Source organism: Coregonus lavaretus (assembly GCF_964263955.1).
Source record: "Coregonus lavaretus genome assembly, chromosome: 2".
In the NCBI taxonomy this organism is placed as follows: Eukaryota; Metazoa; Chordata; class Actinopteri; order Salmoniformes; family Salmonidae; genus Coregonus; species Coregonus lavaretus.
The window spans coordinates 13200187-13218376 of NC_139989.1; the positions used below are offsets into that span (position 1 = coordinate 13200187).

At 46.1% G+C, this 18190-nt stretch overlaps 1 protein-coding gene across 3 annotated transcripts in view; it reads left to right on the forward strand.

Annotated features, from left to right (window-relative positions):
* The window catches only part of sulf1 (sulfatase 1), a gene marked incomplete at its 3' end in the record, with an annotated part of 69010 nt that overhangs the window by 21404 nt on the left and 29416 nt on the right, over window positions 1–18190 (forward strand). For all 3 annotated transcript variants that reach the window (XM_084179011.1, XM_084179012.1, XM_084179013.1), the window contains exons 2-8: window positions 5004–5219; window positions 6111–6350; window positions 7394–7545; window positions 11498–11667; window positions 15396–15546; window positions 16543–16718; window positions 17690–17818. In XM_084179011.1, coding sequence (XP_084035137.1) covers window positions 5042–5219; window positions 6111–6350; window positions 7394–7545; window positions 11498–11667; window positions 15396–15546; window positions 16543–16718; window positions 17690–17818 — 1196 coding nt within the window. In that variant the 5' untranslated portion in view covers window positions 5004–5041. The remainder of the gene's footprint in view (window positions 1–5003; window positions 5220–6110; window positions 6351–7393; window positions 7546–11497; window positions 11668–15395; window positions 15547–16542; window positions 16719–17689; window positions 17819–18190) is intronic.

Below are 18190 nucleotides of genomic sequence, written 5' to 3' on the forward strand. Positions count from 1 at the left end.
GATGAGGTAGTCATTAAAAATCATGTTAAACATTATTATTGCATACAGAGTGAGTCCATCCAACTTATTATGTGACTTGTTAAGCACATTTTTACTCCTGAACTTATTTATGCTTGCCATAACAAAGAGGTTGAATAATAACAATTTCTAAAAACATAATTCCACTTTGACGTTAGGGGGTATTGTGTGACAAACAAATCACTATTTAATCCATTTTAAATTCTGGCTGTAACACAACAAAATGTGGAAAAAGTCAAGGGATGTGAGTACTTTCTGAAAGTACTGTAGTCAATTATCTCTGCTATGAGCCTCCATTGTTCCTGGGTCTACCCCAAGGCTACCCATGCACTCTCTCTTTGTCTCATCTCTCATGGTAACACAGGAATGTCAGGACATCATGACTGTCAGGGGTTTGAATCTGGTTGTCAGAGGTTAAAGGTCAAGGTGTGTGTGTTTAGGGGTCTCGTAGATGAGTGGGCATCATTGTTGGAACTTCACTTGAGTATTAGAAATAGCTGAGTGCGTAACATATTTGCCCTGAAGTTGACCTATGTTCTCTGAAGGTAGAAAGTCAGTAGAAATGTGAATCAAATCAGGTCAAATTTAACAGTGAATCATGTTCAATTTAGTTGAGTTAAAGGGAGAGGAAGGTGACAGAAGGAACTCCCCTGTCTGTCCCAAACGGCACCCTATCCTCTGCACTACATTTGATCACAGCCCTATGGGTCCTGGTCAAAAGTAGTGCTTTTTATAGGGAATAGGGTGCCATTTGGGACACAGTCTTTGAAGACAGCTGCCTCAGCACAGCACAGCGTCAATATGCTCCCCCATCCCATGATCAAGTTTTATAGCATTGTATTAGCGCTGTAATTCCAGTTGTAAGGAGAATGTGGCTATTCAGGGCTGTTAGCGTGGCATATCACACAATGACACTCCTTATCTGCCTCTCAGCTTCTTAATTCCTCAAGAAGTCACATGAAAAGACCATTGCTACGGATCATTGGTGTGGCTAATTGATGATGCATCCCAAATGACACCCTAGTCCTTATATAGCGCACTTCTTTGACCAGAGCCCTCTGGGGCAGCCTATGGGCCCTGGTCAAAAGTAGTGCACTACATAGGGAATAGGGTGCCATTTGATTTGGGACGAAGTGTGAATGTGGGTTGGGTGCTAACATTAGACAGGACCTTTTGAGTATTGAGTGTAGCCTCTTGTTGGGTTGGTTAGAGTCTTCCAGTGACAGTGTAAGGAGTTAAGTGGGCTTCATCGTGCGTGTGTGAGTAGAGTGTTTTTTTTCCGCAAGGCTGTGTGTAATCCAGTGTTTCTAACATCCGGTGTGTGTTGTGTATGTACACGTCTGTGTTTTCGCCTGCGTGTATGTGTGTGTGTGTGTGTGTGTCCCCTGCCAACCCTGCCTGAGGGCTGAGGGTCTGTCTAAACAGCGCCAGTGTTTGTACAGGGCTGTGAGGATGACTGGGCAGGCTGTCCCGGACACTGCCTGTCCGAAATACTCTCCAAAAAAGCTCTTACTGCTCCATCTGAGATTTGCATCCCAAATGGCACCTTATTCTCTACATAGCGCACTATGGGCCCTGGTCAAAAGTAGTGCCCGATATAAAGAATAGGGTACCATTTGGGACGCATACTGAGAGCTGCTTATTATCACCACACATCTCTATGGGGAGACAAGCAGATTCTTTATTTTTTATTTCACCTTTATTTAACATTTTAGTCATTTAGCAAACACTCTTATCCAGAGCAACTAGGGTTAAGTGCCTTGATCAAGGGCACATCGACAGATTTTTCACCTAGTCGGCTCGGGAATTAGAACCAGCGACCTTTCGTTTACTGGCACAACGCTCTTAACCACTAAGCTACCTGCCGCCCCAGGTAAGCCAGTTGAGAACAAGTTCTCATTGACAACTGTGACCTGGCCAAGATAAAGCAAAGCAGTGCGATAAAAACAACAACAACACAGAGTTACAGATGGAAAACCAATGACCAACACAGTTATGCAGATATAGGTTACATCCCAAATGGCACTGGTCGAAAGTAGTCCACTATGTAGGGAATAGGGCATAGTTAACACAAATTATGTTTAGAGGGAACCAAAAACAGAGATTTAGGCTATCATGATTTGGTGACCATCTGTTTTGACAGACAGATCTATGAGTGATGTATATTTTGGACCGACAGACGCTAGCTAGCTATGATGAAACACAGTGGTCAGATTGTTGAAGTTGAAAACCTCCCTTATCTCACTTATTGCTGATTATGAAGGAAAGAAGATACAATGTCTGTGGAATGGTGGAGAAGGTAGACATTGATGGGTTGATTACAAAAACAGTGGGTAAACTACTGTAAAGTCCAATCCCAGGAGTAATACAGCCATCACGGCAGCTTGGATTGAGGGTGTGAGGAAGGAAGGTGGACCATGATGACCATGACATTGTAATAGCAGCTCCATCTCCCAGTGACAGGAGACCTTCTGGACAGCCATCTTGCTGAGTGGCACCATACTGATCTAATGAGCTGGAACAAAATGGTGGCTCTACCACACCTGAGCCTGGCCCTCCCCCATGGAGAGACCCTCCTCTCTGGGCCAAAACCCCACTGGGTGTCCCTGCCTCTGTCCCTGCCTCTATGTGCCTCTCTACTTCAGGAAACAGGCCCAAGGCCAGTTCCAAACCTAGCACTAGGGAGCCAAGAGGGAGTGATGGCTGAATGACGGGCTGCATATCAATATCTTTCCGTGTTTTCCTTCATGATCAGCATTAAGGGAAAATATAGGATAGGTTTTCAACTTTAACTTACTCACCATTCCACATACAGTTTACTCTTAACCCAACAGTAGGTTATGTCTCCAGTTTAAAGTCAGTCTATTAGGTCATATTAACAGACAATACAATTTATTTATTCCTCGTGTTATTATTTTTCTATTTTTCTCTCTGCATTGTTGGAAAGGGACTGTAAGGAAGCATTTCACTGTTAGTCTACACCTGTTGTTTATGAACCATGTGACAAATAACATTTGATTTGATAGACTTGACAATGTTATCAAGAGTGGAATAAAACTGTATACCCAGTCAATACCAGATGTAAAATTCTATCAACCCCAGTGGACCATAAATCAACGTCTTTCCAAAGCTTCAGAGACTCATTGGCATCTTTCTGATCGTGGTAAATGTAGGAGAGGCAATAAGCCAGTGGTTATTTATACTGTGGTTATTTATAGTTATACTGTGATCGACAGTGACATCACAAATGGCACCCTATTCCCCACCCACCCGCCTCCCCTGTCACGCTTGACGGGCTTGGGGTGCCTGTTGACTGACAGGTGGGAGGGAGGGCTGTGATTGGTTCAGGGTGGGGCCTGTGGGAGGGCGTTGGAGCGTGAGCAGCCAATAGCGTGGCTCTGCTGTGGTGATCTAAGTTGAATGCTACACAGTCCAGTCCAGTGCAGAGAGAGAGAGAGGCAGAGATGGAGAGTTGGAGTTAGTTGATGTGTGGTAGAGTTGATCAACACAGGGAGAGAAGCAGATTCAGGCCTCTACACTGGATGTGTCTTCTAGTGGAATAAGAAAGGGTTAATAACAAGATTATATTATAACACTGATGACGTCAACTCAGGTGAGCTCTTCTTAGTTCCCTAATTGTTGCCTGAAGATTGGTCAGTGTCTGTCGTTTGTGTTTCTCTGTGTGTTCTTGTCCAGGTTCAGGCTGGGTTGAGGTTTCAGGGGCTGATCTTTATTTAAGGGTTGAATATTTCACTCAACACACAGCACATGCTGGAACTGTTATAGGCTGTGTTCCAAATGGTACCTTATTCCCTTTATAGTGCTCTACTTTTGACCAGGGCTCATAGGGCTCTAGTCAAAAGTAGTACACTATATAAGGAATAGAGTGCCATTAGGGACGCATTCATAGTAAGGTTTTTCAACGTTTGGAGTGGCTCACTGAGGATGGTCTTCAGGTCTGTTTGTTGAAGGATATATAGTCTGCATATCAAATGGCACCCTATTCCCTACTGCTTCCCATAGGGCTCTGGTCTAAAGGAGTGCACTACGTAGGGAATAGGGTGCCCTTTGGGAAACAGGCATAGTGGAGTTGGGTTAGGATTTGTGAGCTGATGGACATAACTTCTGGGAAGTAAATATGTTTAAATGTCCTAGCGGTGAATCTGGGATGGTTGTTGACTGTATTCTGGAAAAAGAATAGACTGTTTTACTAATGCTTTGAAAAGACAGTACTAAACCACTTTTTCCTCTATTTATCTCACTCTTATTCTTTCTATCTACACTGAGTTTACAAAACATTAGAAACACCGGATCTTTCCATTATATAGACTGACCAGGTGAATCCAAGTGAAAACTATGATCCCTTATTGATGTCACTTGTTAAATCCACTTCAATCAGTGTAGCTGAAGGGGAGGTGACAAGTTAAAGAAGGATTTTTAAGCCTTAAGACAATTGAGACATGGATTGTGTATGTGTGCCATTCAGAGGGTGAATGGGCAAGACAAAATATTTAAGTGCCTTTGAACGGGGTATGGTAGTAGCTGCCAGGCGCACCAGTTTGAGTGTGTCAAGAACTGCAACGCTGCTGGGTTTTTCACGCTCAACAGTTTCCCGTGCATATCAAGAATGGTCCATCACCCAAAGGACATCCAGCCAACTTGACACAACTGTGGGAAGAATTGGAGTCAACATGGGCCAGCATCCCTGTGGAGCGCTTTCGACACCTTGTAGAGTCCATGCCCCGACGAATTGAGGCTGTTCTGAGGGCAAGAAGGGGGGAGGGGGTTCACAAGTGTTCCTAATATTTTGTACACTCAGTATATCTTACTGTCTCACGTTCACTCTCATTCTTGCTCTCTCTCTCTCTCTCTCTCTCTCTCGTTGTCTCTTTAATTACATGTTGTCAACAGTACTCCATCTCTCCTAACTCCTCTTCTCCTTTGTGTCTCTCTGTCTCTCTCGCTCTCCTCCGACGACTCCTCAGAAGTGAAAGCTCCAGTGGGTTTCCTCCTTCCCTACACCATGCTGCTGGTGTGTGTGGCCTGGCTGGGCCTCCTGTCCCTGGGTTGGGACCAGGGCTGTTCAGCCTTCAGCACCACCAGAGCCCAGGGAGGCCTGAGGGGACGCATCCAGAGGGACCGCAGGAACATTAGGCCCAACATCATCCTCATCATGACCGATGATCAGGACACGGAGCTGGGTAAGACTGTCATGCTGACCCCCTGGAGGTCTGGTGGTGGTCCTGTTAGCTGTATTTTGTAAGAGCTGCCTTAGCTGTATGAATCTGGGTTGTATTCATTAGTGCTCACTGTAGCAAAACGTTTTGTAACAGAAAATGAGAACAAGCATTTTTATTGGACAAATTCAGGTAGGACCTTCACTCTTTCTGCCTGTTTCCTTCCATTTGGTTCCTAGTGTACATCTCTCGGTCTGTCCTATGCAGGTCTGGAGCTATAGTGGTTGTCTTGTATTGGTCACTACCACTATAAGGGGCTCTGTGGATCAGTGTTGTAATCTACAGGGTGTATGGTTGGCCCTGCTATCTACTGCACTGGGACTGAGAACCTCCTCACCTCGCTCTCTCTGTCTTTGACATTAAATATTACATTGAAAACATAAGCGAAAACAGACAGAGGGGCCATCTGGCCTTGCGGAGCGGTGTACAGTGTAAGTGTAATGGATTATGATGACTTCTTACTCTGACAGAATAGGATGGCATGTGAAAAGCTCTAATCATAGTTTGACTGCAATGTTTCCCCACAGGGAAATGTAATGTTGCAATCCTCCTCTCTGACAAAAATCCATCTCCCACACTGTCTCTCACTACTGAGCAGCAGTTTAAAAACTCAGGAATGAAGATCTACAAACTGAACAGTGTAAAGTCAAGCAGTCCAGAACTGTCTGAACTGTGTCAATTGGAATGGACTTAAATGGGTCACTGTTAAGTCCATAGCAGACTGCAGTCTGTCATGATTGGTGTCAGCGACACATAGAAATGTTTCTGAATAACTGTTTCTTTAACTTGGTGTATTATCTTTTAATGTCGTTCTGTCCTCATTTCTCCCTTCTCCTCTCTACTCCTCCCCTCTAGGTTCTCTTCAGGTGATGAATAAGACTCGTAAGATAATGGAAGATGGAGGTACCTCGTTCACCAATGCCTTTGTAACCACGCCCATGTGCTGTCCGTCGCGTTCATCCATGCTGACTGGGAAGTACGTTCACAACCACAACACCTACACCAACAACGAGAACTGTTCTTCGCCATCCTGGCAGGCCCAGCACGAACCACGCTCCTTCGCCGTCTACCTCAACAATACAGGATACAGGACAGGTAAGGTCGTACAGAGTGGCACACACACTCCCTGCCAGAGTTCAGTCAGTCACCAGCTCCCCAAATGCCCGGTTAGGCTGCTGACATTCACCCCTGTTATTCAAACACACATTTTTACGGGAACCGTCCCTCTGTTTCTGTCTCTCTCCCTCTGTCCCTCTCTTCCTCCATCCCTACCTCCCCCTCTCTGCCTCCCTCCCTACCTCCCTCCCTCTCTATCAGCCTCCCTCCCTCCCTCTCTATCTGCCTCCCTCCCACCCTCTATATCAGCCTTCCTCTCTCCCTCCCTCCCGATCTTCCGATCTTCCCCTCCCTCCCTCTCTCCCTGCCTGTCTGTCCGCTGTGAGAAATGCAAACATGGTGTGGGTGCCAGGCTCCTGTCGGGGCTCATCAGCTAGTGTCTGAGTGATGGCTGGGCGGGCAGGCGGGTCGGGAGGCGTACAGGCTCTGGGCTGGGCAGCTCAATGGGGTCCTGTGGCTTGCAGAGCGAAGAGGGCTGTGGTTTTGGAGCTGATATGTTGGTCTACAATTAGCTCTCTCTGGGTAGACTGGCCTCGCGCCCAGGAGGCTTCTACTGGGGAGAGATAGAGGGATGTTTAGTTAGGAGAAGAGAGACACAGGATCGAGGGACAGCGGGGGACAGAAAGGGACAGAGAGGGACAGAGTTAGAGGCATACAAACGCAACACATTGTCACTAAAGTCAACAAACAGTTCCAGGTACATGATTCATGGGGCTGAGGTGTTTGTGGGGCGTTAGGGTCAGAGAAAGGTCACACAACAGGGAAAAAATTGCTGATATTTATCAAGTCAGTTCACTACCCAACTCTGTTATGAGAAACATTGCTCATCAAGCTTCCAAAAATTGCCCGTGAATCATCAGCTTTTGAGACATTTCTTACAGGTTCTTACAGACAATAAATCAGAGCCAATATATAATCCTCCTGTCATCCCGTCCTCTTTTCGTGAAGCCAAAGACACATTTCTACATTAAAGTTGTTCTAATTGTAACTCTCTTTTCCCTCTCTCCTCTGTTCCATCGCAGCTTTCTTTGGGAAGTACCTGAACGAGTACAATGGCAGCTACATCCCTCCTGGGTGGCGGGAATGGGTGGGGCTGATAAAAAATTCCCGCTTTTATAATTACACCGTCTGTCGGAACGGTTACAAGGAGAAGCACGGCGCAGAGTATGCCAAGGTATGTCTGCATGCCTGCTAGTGATGTTCCCTGTGTGTGTGTGTGTGTGTGCGTGCGTCCAAGCCTTGTCTGCCCTTAAAGATGCCCCATTAATCTCAATTACTTATTTGTTCTTCCTTTACGACTGAATGTAATTGAATGTAAGGTCTTTTCCCTACTAATTGCAGGGTTCCTATTGGTTTATGTCTCTGGCTTGCCCTAGTCAGGCTAGGATTCCTGGGTAAATTAAAGGGGAAGTGTTGAAATGAATAATTTGAAGTGGCGTCTCAGGAGTTTGCTCTGAGATACAGTTTTATTTTATTGTGGCGTGCCACAACGTTTAAAGATTGTAAAGCAGACGCGCTGGCTGCCTCCAGGGGGTTAGAAGTTACAGTACTCTTAGAAATTACCACCCTGCTTTTGTTTTTTCACTCTCTCTCTCTCTGTCTCTCTTTGTCTCTCTTTGTCTCTCTCTTTGTCTCTCTTTGTGTCTCTCTTTGTCTCTCTCTCTGTCTCTCTTTGTCTCTCTTTGTCTCTCTTTGTCTCTCTTTGTCTCTCTTTGTCTCTCTCTCTGTCTCTCTGTCTCTCTGTCTCTCTGTCTCTCTGTCTCTCTGTCTCTCTGTCTCTCTGTCTCTCTGTCTCTCTGTCTCTCTGTCTCTCTCTGTCTCTCTGTCTCTGTCTCTCTCTCTCTCTCTGTCTCTGTCTCTCTCTCTGTCTCTCTCTCTGTCTCTGTCTCTCTCTCTCTCTCTCTGTCTCTCTGTCTCTGTCTCTCTCTCTCTCTGTCTCTGTCTCTCTCTGTCTCTCTCTTTGTCTCTCTGTCTCTCTCGCATTCTCTGTTTGTTTTTATCTATCGTTCTCTATATTTCTCTCTCTTTCTGGGGTTGTGGAGTTCGTCTGCTTCTGTTAATCTTTCTTGCTTCCCTCCATCTCTTTCTCTCTCTGTCTCTATCTCGCTCTCTTTCTGTCTCTCTCTCTCTCTCTGGGTGTTGTGGAGTTGCTCTATGCTACGTCTCTGGATGGCTAAAGGAAGGGGAATAATTTTGTCATGTCAGTGTCAGACGCTGGTTAGGAGTGAAGGGGTAACTCCATGATTGTGGAGGGGATGGGGCTTCAACACACACACACACACACACACACACACACACACACACACACACACACACACACACACACACACACACACACACACACACACCTGGAGCTTCAGCATGGCATCAGGAGGGCGCCCCTCTCGCCCATCTCTCTCTGAGTATTGGTAAAAGCTGTCAGTCTTTCCCAGAGCTGGGGTGCAACTCAAATGGCACCCTATTCCCTATATAGAGCCCTATGGACCCTGGTCAAAAGTAGTGCTCTACATAGGGATTGGGTGCCATTTGGGATGCACACCTGCTCTGTTTCAACATCCTGCCAGCTAACGTAGTCCTAAGGGCATGAGGAATTCATGGTTTGGGTTCATGTTGACCAGGGTGTTTTAGTGCCTGTCTGAAGGATGGGTAAATAAATGCTTGGCATGGTACTCAGACGTCAAATGGCTTGTCTTGTTGAGTTAGACGGAGGTGTAAAGTTACCCACGAGTTGAGGCTGAGGTGTTTATGAGATTGGGAGACGAGTAGACGAGCACGTTGTGGTTTCAGACCCAAGAGGACCCTATAAATTAAAACCACTGCAGTGGGCAGTGGACACACACATACAGGCAAGCACGCATACACACATACAGACACACACACACACACACACACACACAGACACACACACTAGCCAGATCCCATTATGTAGACTTGTGGACAGTGACAGTGATGGTGATGGCAGTCCTCCTATGTACAGTTCACTGGGGAGTCACCAGTCACAGTGGGCAGTAGAGGGTCAATAGAGGGTGAGAAGTTCAGGGAACATCTCTCTATGTGTACAGTTCACATACAAGGGCAATGCCAATGCATCGTCAAATTCTGTTGATTCGACTATGCATTGGCCCAATCATGACTTCACTACCAAAAACTGTCTCAATTTTTAAAGCTCTGAGTTGGGACTAAGGATGTGATACACATGCCCAAGGATTTCACTCCCCCCCTCCGCTTCTCAAGTTTTTTCAAGCTTGCCTCTCACTCCATGACAGGCTGACTGCCCCATTCAGCATCCCTTCAAGCTGAACTTTCTAAAGAAATTGTTAAGAGAGCTGTAGTCTTCATGGGAATGTTTTTTTGCCATAACTATTAGCTAAGCATTGCTTTAACCTGTGGCACAGTGGCACGTTAGCATGGCACCATTGCACACTACTTCTGCTCAGCCCTGCCAGGAGCCCTGCCAGGTCAAAGTGAACCCAGGGTTAGCCGGATTTCCCTGAAATGGTATAAATCAGATTTAACGTGATTCATCTTGGAGCTATTAATGGTTTTATAGCTGACTTTAATTACTTACTGGCTCTAAGGGAGGGAGAGGCTGGTAGATTGCACGCACATGGCATTACCATGGTATTACCGACCTACTCTCCTCCAAACCACTGTGACTCTGACCTGAGTTACCCTCCAGCAGTCCCAAATGACACCTTATTCCCTATATAGTGCACTACTTTTGACCAGGGGCCATAGGACACAAAAATTGTGCACGATATAGGGGATAAGGTGTCATTTGGGACGCAGGGTGCAGACTTAGGTTAGTTAAAGTGATGGGAAGGTGGTGAACACTCTGATGTGAACTTCCAAGTAGATGGATTAGAGTTTCTCTGGCTTTAGACATATGGGATGAATGGGTCAGTGGCATGACATACCACTGCTAATGTTGTCAAAGTAATGAACGAAAATAGGCACTCTGTCCAAGAGTGGCTAAATATCTCTTCCACATTCAGCTCTGCTGAAGCCTTGGAGGACGAGGTCTCTGCCTCTAGATAACAGCCTTAGAGAGAAGACACATCATAACCAAAGTCAGGTCCTATCGCATCTGACCACAGAACATTGTGCTGTTTCCCAACGGTTCACCACCTTTGGTAGACACCCAGCAGGTGATCTGCTGCGCATAGCTGTTCACAGCTGACGTTCGTTCCCTCTCGATAGAGAGGGAGAGAGAGCGAGAGAGGGAGAGAGAGGGAGAGAGAGCGAGAGAGGGAGAGAGAGCGAGAGAGGGAGAGAGAGCGAGAGAGGGAGAGAGAGCGAGAGGACGAGAGAGGGAGAGAGAGCGAGAGGACGAGAGAGGGAGTGAGAGAGGGAGTGAGAGAGGGAGTGAGAGAGGGAGGGAGAGAGGGAGGGAGAGAGGGAGGGAGAGAGAGTGAGAGAGGGGGAGACTTCAGTGTTGTCATAACACAGTGCCGGCTGAGAGCACTGACCTCCTCTCACCATCAAGTGTTAGTGTCAACACCGGTGTCACAGGCAATACTGTCCCCCCGGCTCACAGAACCACTCATGAGGCAGCCGCTTGCACACACACGCACACATGCAGAGCTCACATGCACACACACACTGCAAACACACACGGGCGAGCAGCCAGCTGCTAACTCAGTTGATTGCTACTGGATTGAGTTAGGAGGAATTAGGAGAGCAGTATAGTGGTTTCTCTATATATGAAAGAGGAATTTTCATATGACCTCTTCTGTGCAGATCTGCCCTGCTCTGGTCAAAAGTAGCACACTATTTAGGGAAGAGGATGCCTTTTGGGACACAGCCCTGGATAGGTAAAAACAAAAAGGCATTAAACAACATGTACAAGACAGCAGCCATGTTACTTTGACCTGTTGTTAAAGGACCATGACATTGGAAAATAAGAGACTTTGAACTTTTGGGGCTGGCTTCCCGGAAGCAGATTATGCCAATTCCTAGACTATGAAGCACCTTCTATGGATAATCTCCATTTAAACATGCTCTGAAGTCCAGGACTAAAGCCTAGAGTATGGGAAACCGCCCATTGTGGCCTAACCTGTACAATACAAACCATTTTGTCCACACAATGAGTATTAAAGATAATACTATGTTTTTCCCCTTTGCAGGACTATTTCACGGACCTTATCACCAACGACAGTATCAACTTCTTCCGTATGTCCAAGAAGGTTTACCCTCACCGGCCAGTGATGATGGTCATCAGCCACGCTGCCCCCCATGGCCCGGAGGACTCAGCCCCACAGTACTCAGAGATGTTCCCCAATGCATCACAACACATGTGAGTCACACACACACACACACTATGTATGGACACACACATGCGTGCAGAGATACATGTATACACACACAGATACATGGATTCACACCCAAACACGCAAGTACTCTATGTATTGCTGCAGTGGGGAATTTTCCCCAAGTCTGAAGTGTTGTGGTTTATGATTTGGCAGCCATTATCCTCTAAATATTTTCTAAACATTATTACAGTTCTGTGTACTCCAAGTCTCTGTCCTAAACGGCACCCTATTCCCTATATAGTGCACTACTTTTGACCATAATCCCATTGGACCTAGTCAAAAGAAGTGCATTACATAGGGAATAGGGTGCCATTTGGGATGCTACCATTTTCCTGGTCGTTAGATGATGACAGGCTGCTAAAACGCTCCTCTGGCAAACACCTCTGACTGGCAGCGTGAAACTGATGTGATTTATCATCTAAGAATAGTCAGGGAACATTCCTTCCTGGGAGAGGACAGGGAGCTCTCATGCCAAGCCTGCGGTAGGGGAGCTCTCATCCAGGAGCATCAGAACTGTGGTAGCCCTCCGATTATAGAAATAGAATCATGATAGAATTATGATTATATTCCTATGGTTCCGAACAGGGCTAAGCTAGGCCACTCCATTGGCACTAACCCAGCAGCCTCCCTCCCAACCTCCCTGCACTATATCCCTCCTCAGTTCTGTGCTGCTCTCCTCCACTCCTGGAAGTTGTGTCCTGAGGCTAGAAGACAGAGTGGGAGACCATGGTCAGGTTTAGGCAGTTTTTTCTCTCTTTTTGTCCCTCATTCACCCCCTCTCCCCCTCACCCTCTCTCCCGCTCTCCCTTCATCCCTCCCTTCCCTTCTCTGTCCCTCTCTCCCTTCCCCCTCTCTCTCTCCCTCCCTGTCTCTCTCTCTTTCTGCTTTGTAATTCCCTGGGACATCCTGACCCTGTCTATATCAATCAGCCCCTTCTCCCCAGGGCTGCAGGGATGTGAGGAATGCATTGTATGTTCTGGAGCAGGCAGGCCTTTGACATTATTCATGTGTTTTTGCGTGAACCTCCAGGCTGGTGAGGGGGGGTCGGAGGTGAGGCAGGAGGTAGGTGGCTGGGGGTACCAGGCCCCCGGATGGGTGAGTGGGTAGAAGTAGGGAAAGAGAGGGATATTGGGGGAGGGCTCTAGGCCTCCGTGGGGGGGGGGGGAGGTCATGGGGGGGGGGGTCATGGGGGATTGCCAAGGTTCCCGTGTGTCGTGGTGAGCACCAGGGTCAGTGTAGTGGGAAGAGGAACAGGTGCCAGGCATGGTCCGATGTGGGTGGCATGTCTTGATGGGCATTGATGCACCATTGATGGTTCCTCTACCCAGATATTGTGAGTTACATCAAACCAGCCTTTTCCAAGTAGAGGTCTAGGTTGCAGGCTTAACGTCTTACTACGGAAGTTCCCCTCTCCTCTCCTCTGATTGAGTTGTGGTAACTCCTGCCCTCCTCTCCTCCTCAGACCTCTGTTGTGTTCTTCACCGCCCAGCTAGGAGGTCTAATAAGCCCCACAAAGAGGCTTGTTTATGGGCACAGGGCCGCTGGGGTCCGGGCTGGGCACCTCTGAGGGAACCAGGAATGTTGGGGTCAGGGGAATGAGCCCAGCTTATACAGGGAGAGGCCTATAGGACACTGTACACCTGTCACACTATACCTTTATACATCAAGGTTCTCTGGGTCAGTGTCTGGCTGCCTCCCAAATGACACCCATTCCCTATATAGTGCACTACTTTTGACCACAGCCTTATCGGCCCTGGTCAAAAGTAGTGCACTATATAGGAAATATGGTGCCATTTTGGAGACAGAATACATCTAGCCTGGGTTCTAAAGGGTATTAGTCCGGGATTACCTCTCTGGCTCTCAGGGTTAGTGTTCAGCTTAGACTACAACCTCACCATACAATTTAAAGGGCTATACGCTCAGCCTGGGATAGCGCAAGGGGTTAAGGCCCTTAGTTTAAGGTTACTTTCACCCTACAGCTAAATGTTCAGCTTTGTCTTGCTCAGACACCACACAATACCGAGGTGTAGTTAGCTAGAAGTCCAAATATGTTTAGACATTTACTGCCAGTCTAAGTGTATTCGTACACCCTAACATGTACTTAAAGAAATAAAACCACTTCTTGTGGTTTTCTGTGAGGGTTTGTCAGGTTCCTAATTCCCATCCCAGTTGTTCCCATTCCCAGGGTGCGTCCTAAATGGCACACTATCCCCTATGGGCCTTCATCAAAAGTAGTGCATTAAATAGGGAATAAGGTGCGATTTGTGACGCAGCCCCAGTCGGGAGGGGGAGGGGGAGAGGGAGAGGGAGAGAGAGGGAGACCTACCTACCTTGGGCCAGGAATGTTAATGACATTAACATCAAAACTCCCCTTCCACAGCTCCCTTTAAAACTACAGACGCCTGTTTTTGATTTACAACAGACAGGGTCTAGCTGTTTTACTGCTTTATTGTGCAACCTTCTCACAGCTACATGCACTAAGGATTAGCATCATCACTTACCAGGTCAAGCAACAAACTGAACAACTAGCAAGGCATGTAGTGTGAAATATCCTTGTCTGAACCTTTTTCACTACCTAATGTTGCCGGAACATTCCCCGTCAGCATCTAAACCAAAAACACCACAGTAGACAGGTGTACTGAACCTGTATCCATACACCTCTTCACAGCTACCAGCAACAACACACACACACACACACACACACACACACACACACACACACACACACACACACACACACACACACACACACACACATCTGTACCAGCTAATGCCACAGTAGACACATCTCTTTACACCTCCACATCTACCAACAACTCTCTCTCTCTGTTTACCCACGTCTTGTCTTCACAGTCCAGGGCTTGTAACCAACTTGACTTGTGGGCCCAGAATCCAACACGGCTATTATTTTCTTAAGCATGTGCCAACCCTCAAATGACTCCTCTGAGCCAAGAGGTCTGTCGACTCAGTGTGAGGGGAGGGAGGGAGGGAGGGAGAGAGATGGAGAGATGGAGAGAGGGAGAGAGGGAGAGAGGGAGAGAGAATTTCCCTCAGTAAACATCTTAGTTATGGATGCTTGTCAAACAGAGCAGACAGCATGGTAGAACCCACAGACACCTGCAGCCCAAAAATGGCACCCTATTCCCTACATAGTGTAGTAGTGTACTACTGTATGTAGGGAATAGTGTGCCATTTGGGATGCAGCCATAGACACCTGCAGAAGGCTGAGAAATGACAGACAGGTGGTTGTTGCATACTACTGCTGAAACCTTAAAGGGTTACACACATGCGCGCGTGCACACACACACACACAAAGGGTGTCTTTATGGCTAGTTGGTATTCTGATGACTCCTGCATGTTTTGCTTCTCTTGCCTCCTAGATCACCTGGACTGCTAGTGAGGGTTGAACAGACACACTGTGTTTCTTCTGTCTTTCATAGCCTTTGCATTGCAAGGTCTAGGTCCTAATAGGGAGAAGTTGGGGTGCATCTCAAGCAATGGTGGCTGGTGGCACTTTTAAATGGAGAGGACGGGCTCAAAGTAATGGCTGGAACGGAATGATATCAAACACATCAAACTTTACTCCAGCCAATATTATGAGCCGTCCCCTTCACCAACAACCTCTTCTTCATCTAAACTGATGTAAAGAGAACAAAATGGGTAAAAATATTATCTTTAACTAACTATTTTGTGTTTCCTCTCCTCGCCGTAGCACCCCCAGTTACAACTACGCCCCAAACATGGATAAACACTGGATCATGCAGTACACCGGCCCCATGAGGCCCATCCACATGGAATTCACCAACTTCCTACACAGGAAGAGACTACAGACACTCATGTCAGTGGACGACTCTGTTCAGAAGGTAAGACAATCTGTTTCTAGTTAAGTTTTCTAGTTTTTATTTAAATGCCTTTTTATGAAAAATGTGTAGGGAGGGAGATACAACTGTCTGCATAATGCTGTTCATCTCTCACCTATGATTAGGATTTTGTTATTGAAATATATGTACAGTGCATTCGGAAAGTATTCAGACCCCTTGACTTTTTTCACATTTTGTTATGTTACAGCCTTATTCTAAAATGGATTAAATAGAACATTTTCCTCATCAATCTACACACAATACCCCATAATGACAAATCGAAAACAGGTTTTTAGAAATGTTTGCAAATGTATAAAAAACAGATACCTTATTTACGTAAGTATTCAGACCTTTTGCTATGAGACAGATCTGGGGAAGGGTACCAAAAAATGTCTGCAGCATTGAAGGTCCCCAAGAACACAGTGGCCTCCATTATTCTTAAATGGAAAAAGTTTTGAACCACAAAGACTCTTCCTAGAGCTGGCCGCCCAGCCAAACTGAGCAATCGGGGGGGGGGGGGTGTAAGGGCCTTGCAGGGAGGTGACAAAGCTCCAGAGTTCCTCTGCGGAGATGGGAGAACCTTCCAGAAGGACAACCATTTCTGCAGCACTCCACCAATCAGGCCTTTATGGTAGAGTGAGGCCACTCCTCTTTACTCAGTAAAAGAAGACTCGAGACTGTAATCGCTGCCAAAGGTCCTTCAACAAAGTACTGAGTAAAGGGTCTGAATACTTATGTAAATGAGATATTGTTGTTTTCTTATTTGTAATACATTTGGAAAAATTACTAAAAACGAATTTTTGTGTGTAGATTGAGGGGGGAAAAACCATTTGATCAATTTAAAAATAAGTCTGTAACCTAACAAAATGTGGAAAAAGTCAAGGGTTCCCAATACTTTCCGAATGCACTGCACAGTAGTAATAAGCTTATGAAGTGTGAGTTTCTGTCGATTTGTCTCTTTGTCTGTTCCTTGCTCACGCAGGACTGTGTTTTCCCCAGGTATATGAGATGTTGGTGGAGAGTGGAGAGCTGGACAACACCTATATAATCTATACTGCTGACCACGGCTATCACATCGGTCAGTTCGGACTGGTAAAAGGGAAGTCAATGCCCTATGACTTTGACATTCGAGTACCCTTCTTCCTCAGAGGGCCCAACGTCGAGCCTGGAGCAGTGTAAGTAAGCCTTGTCCAAGCCAGAATGGGCCATAGGATAGCGTGAGGCCACTTGATGTACAAGTACACCCCCTGGACAGGACGCTAGTCTGTTGCAGGGCTTTACCCCCAATCTATCTCCTTAAAGGACAAATCCCCTCAAAAAACGATATTACCATAATCAACAACAATACCAAATTACACTGAAAATGGGACTCAATGCCTCTCTGTTTGGCACTCAGCATTAAAGGAAAACTCCACTCATAAACGTGGTATTTTTTTCATTAGTCCACTGTTGATACAGTCCCAAAATGTTTTGCACGGCAGCAGTCAAGTTTTCAATATATTGGACTTTCAAGAAGCAAAGTGTCACAACATTTGGTATTGTTGTTATCTAATCAAATCAAATCAAATTGTATTGGTCACATGCGCCGAATACAACAGGTGCAGACATTACAGTGAAATGCTTACTTACAGCCCTTAACCAACAGTGGATTTATTTTAAACAAAAAAAGTAAGAATAAAACAACAACAAAAAAAGTGTTGAGAAAAAAAAGAGCAGAAGTAAAATAAAGTGACAGTAGGGAGGCTATATATACAGGGGGGTACCGTTGCAGAGTCAATGTGCGGGGGCACCGGCTAGTTGAGGTAGTTGAGGTAATATGTACATGTGGGTAGAGTTAAAGTGACTATGCATAAATACTTAACAGAGTAGCAGCAGCGTAAAAAGGATGGGGTGGGGGGGCAGTGCAAATTGTCCGGGTAGCCATGATTAGCTGTTCAGGAGTCTTATGGCTTGGGGGTAGAAGCTGTTGAGAAGTCTTTTGGACCTAGACTTGGCACTCCGGTACCGCTTGCCGTGCGGTAGCAGAGAGAACAGTCTATGACTAGGGTGGCTGGAGTCTTTGACAATTTTGAGGGTGTTGTTGTTTATAGTGTTGTTGTTGTTTATGGTGGTGTTGTTTATGGTGTTGTTGTTTTTTCCTCCACAGCAACCCTCAGCTGGTGTTGAACATTGACCTGGCTCCCACCATCCTGCACATTGCTGGGCTGGACACTCCTCCGGACATGGACGGGAAGTCCATCCTCCAGCTACTGGAGCATGAGAAGACTGGCAACAGGTACACATGGACACATCTTTTTCTTCTATTTTCTTATTCATATCTTTATCAACAGGTACACATGGACACATCTTTTTCTTCTATTTTCTTATTCATATCTTTATCAACAGGTACACATGGACACATCTTTTTCTTCTATTTTCTTATTCATATCTTTATCAACAGGTACACATGGACACATCTTTTTCTTCTATTTTCTTATTCATATCTTTATCAACAGGTACACATGGACTGCCATCTGAATATCACCACGATGTCCCATAAGGACAAAGTTTGTCTTATTATACAAGAGAAACGTATAGTATGTTTTTTTTATATGAGTGAAATCTGGCCCCCAAAAGAGGCTAATTGGACAATCTTTGCACATTCATG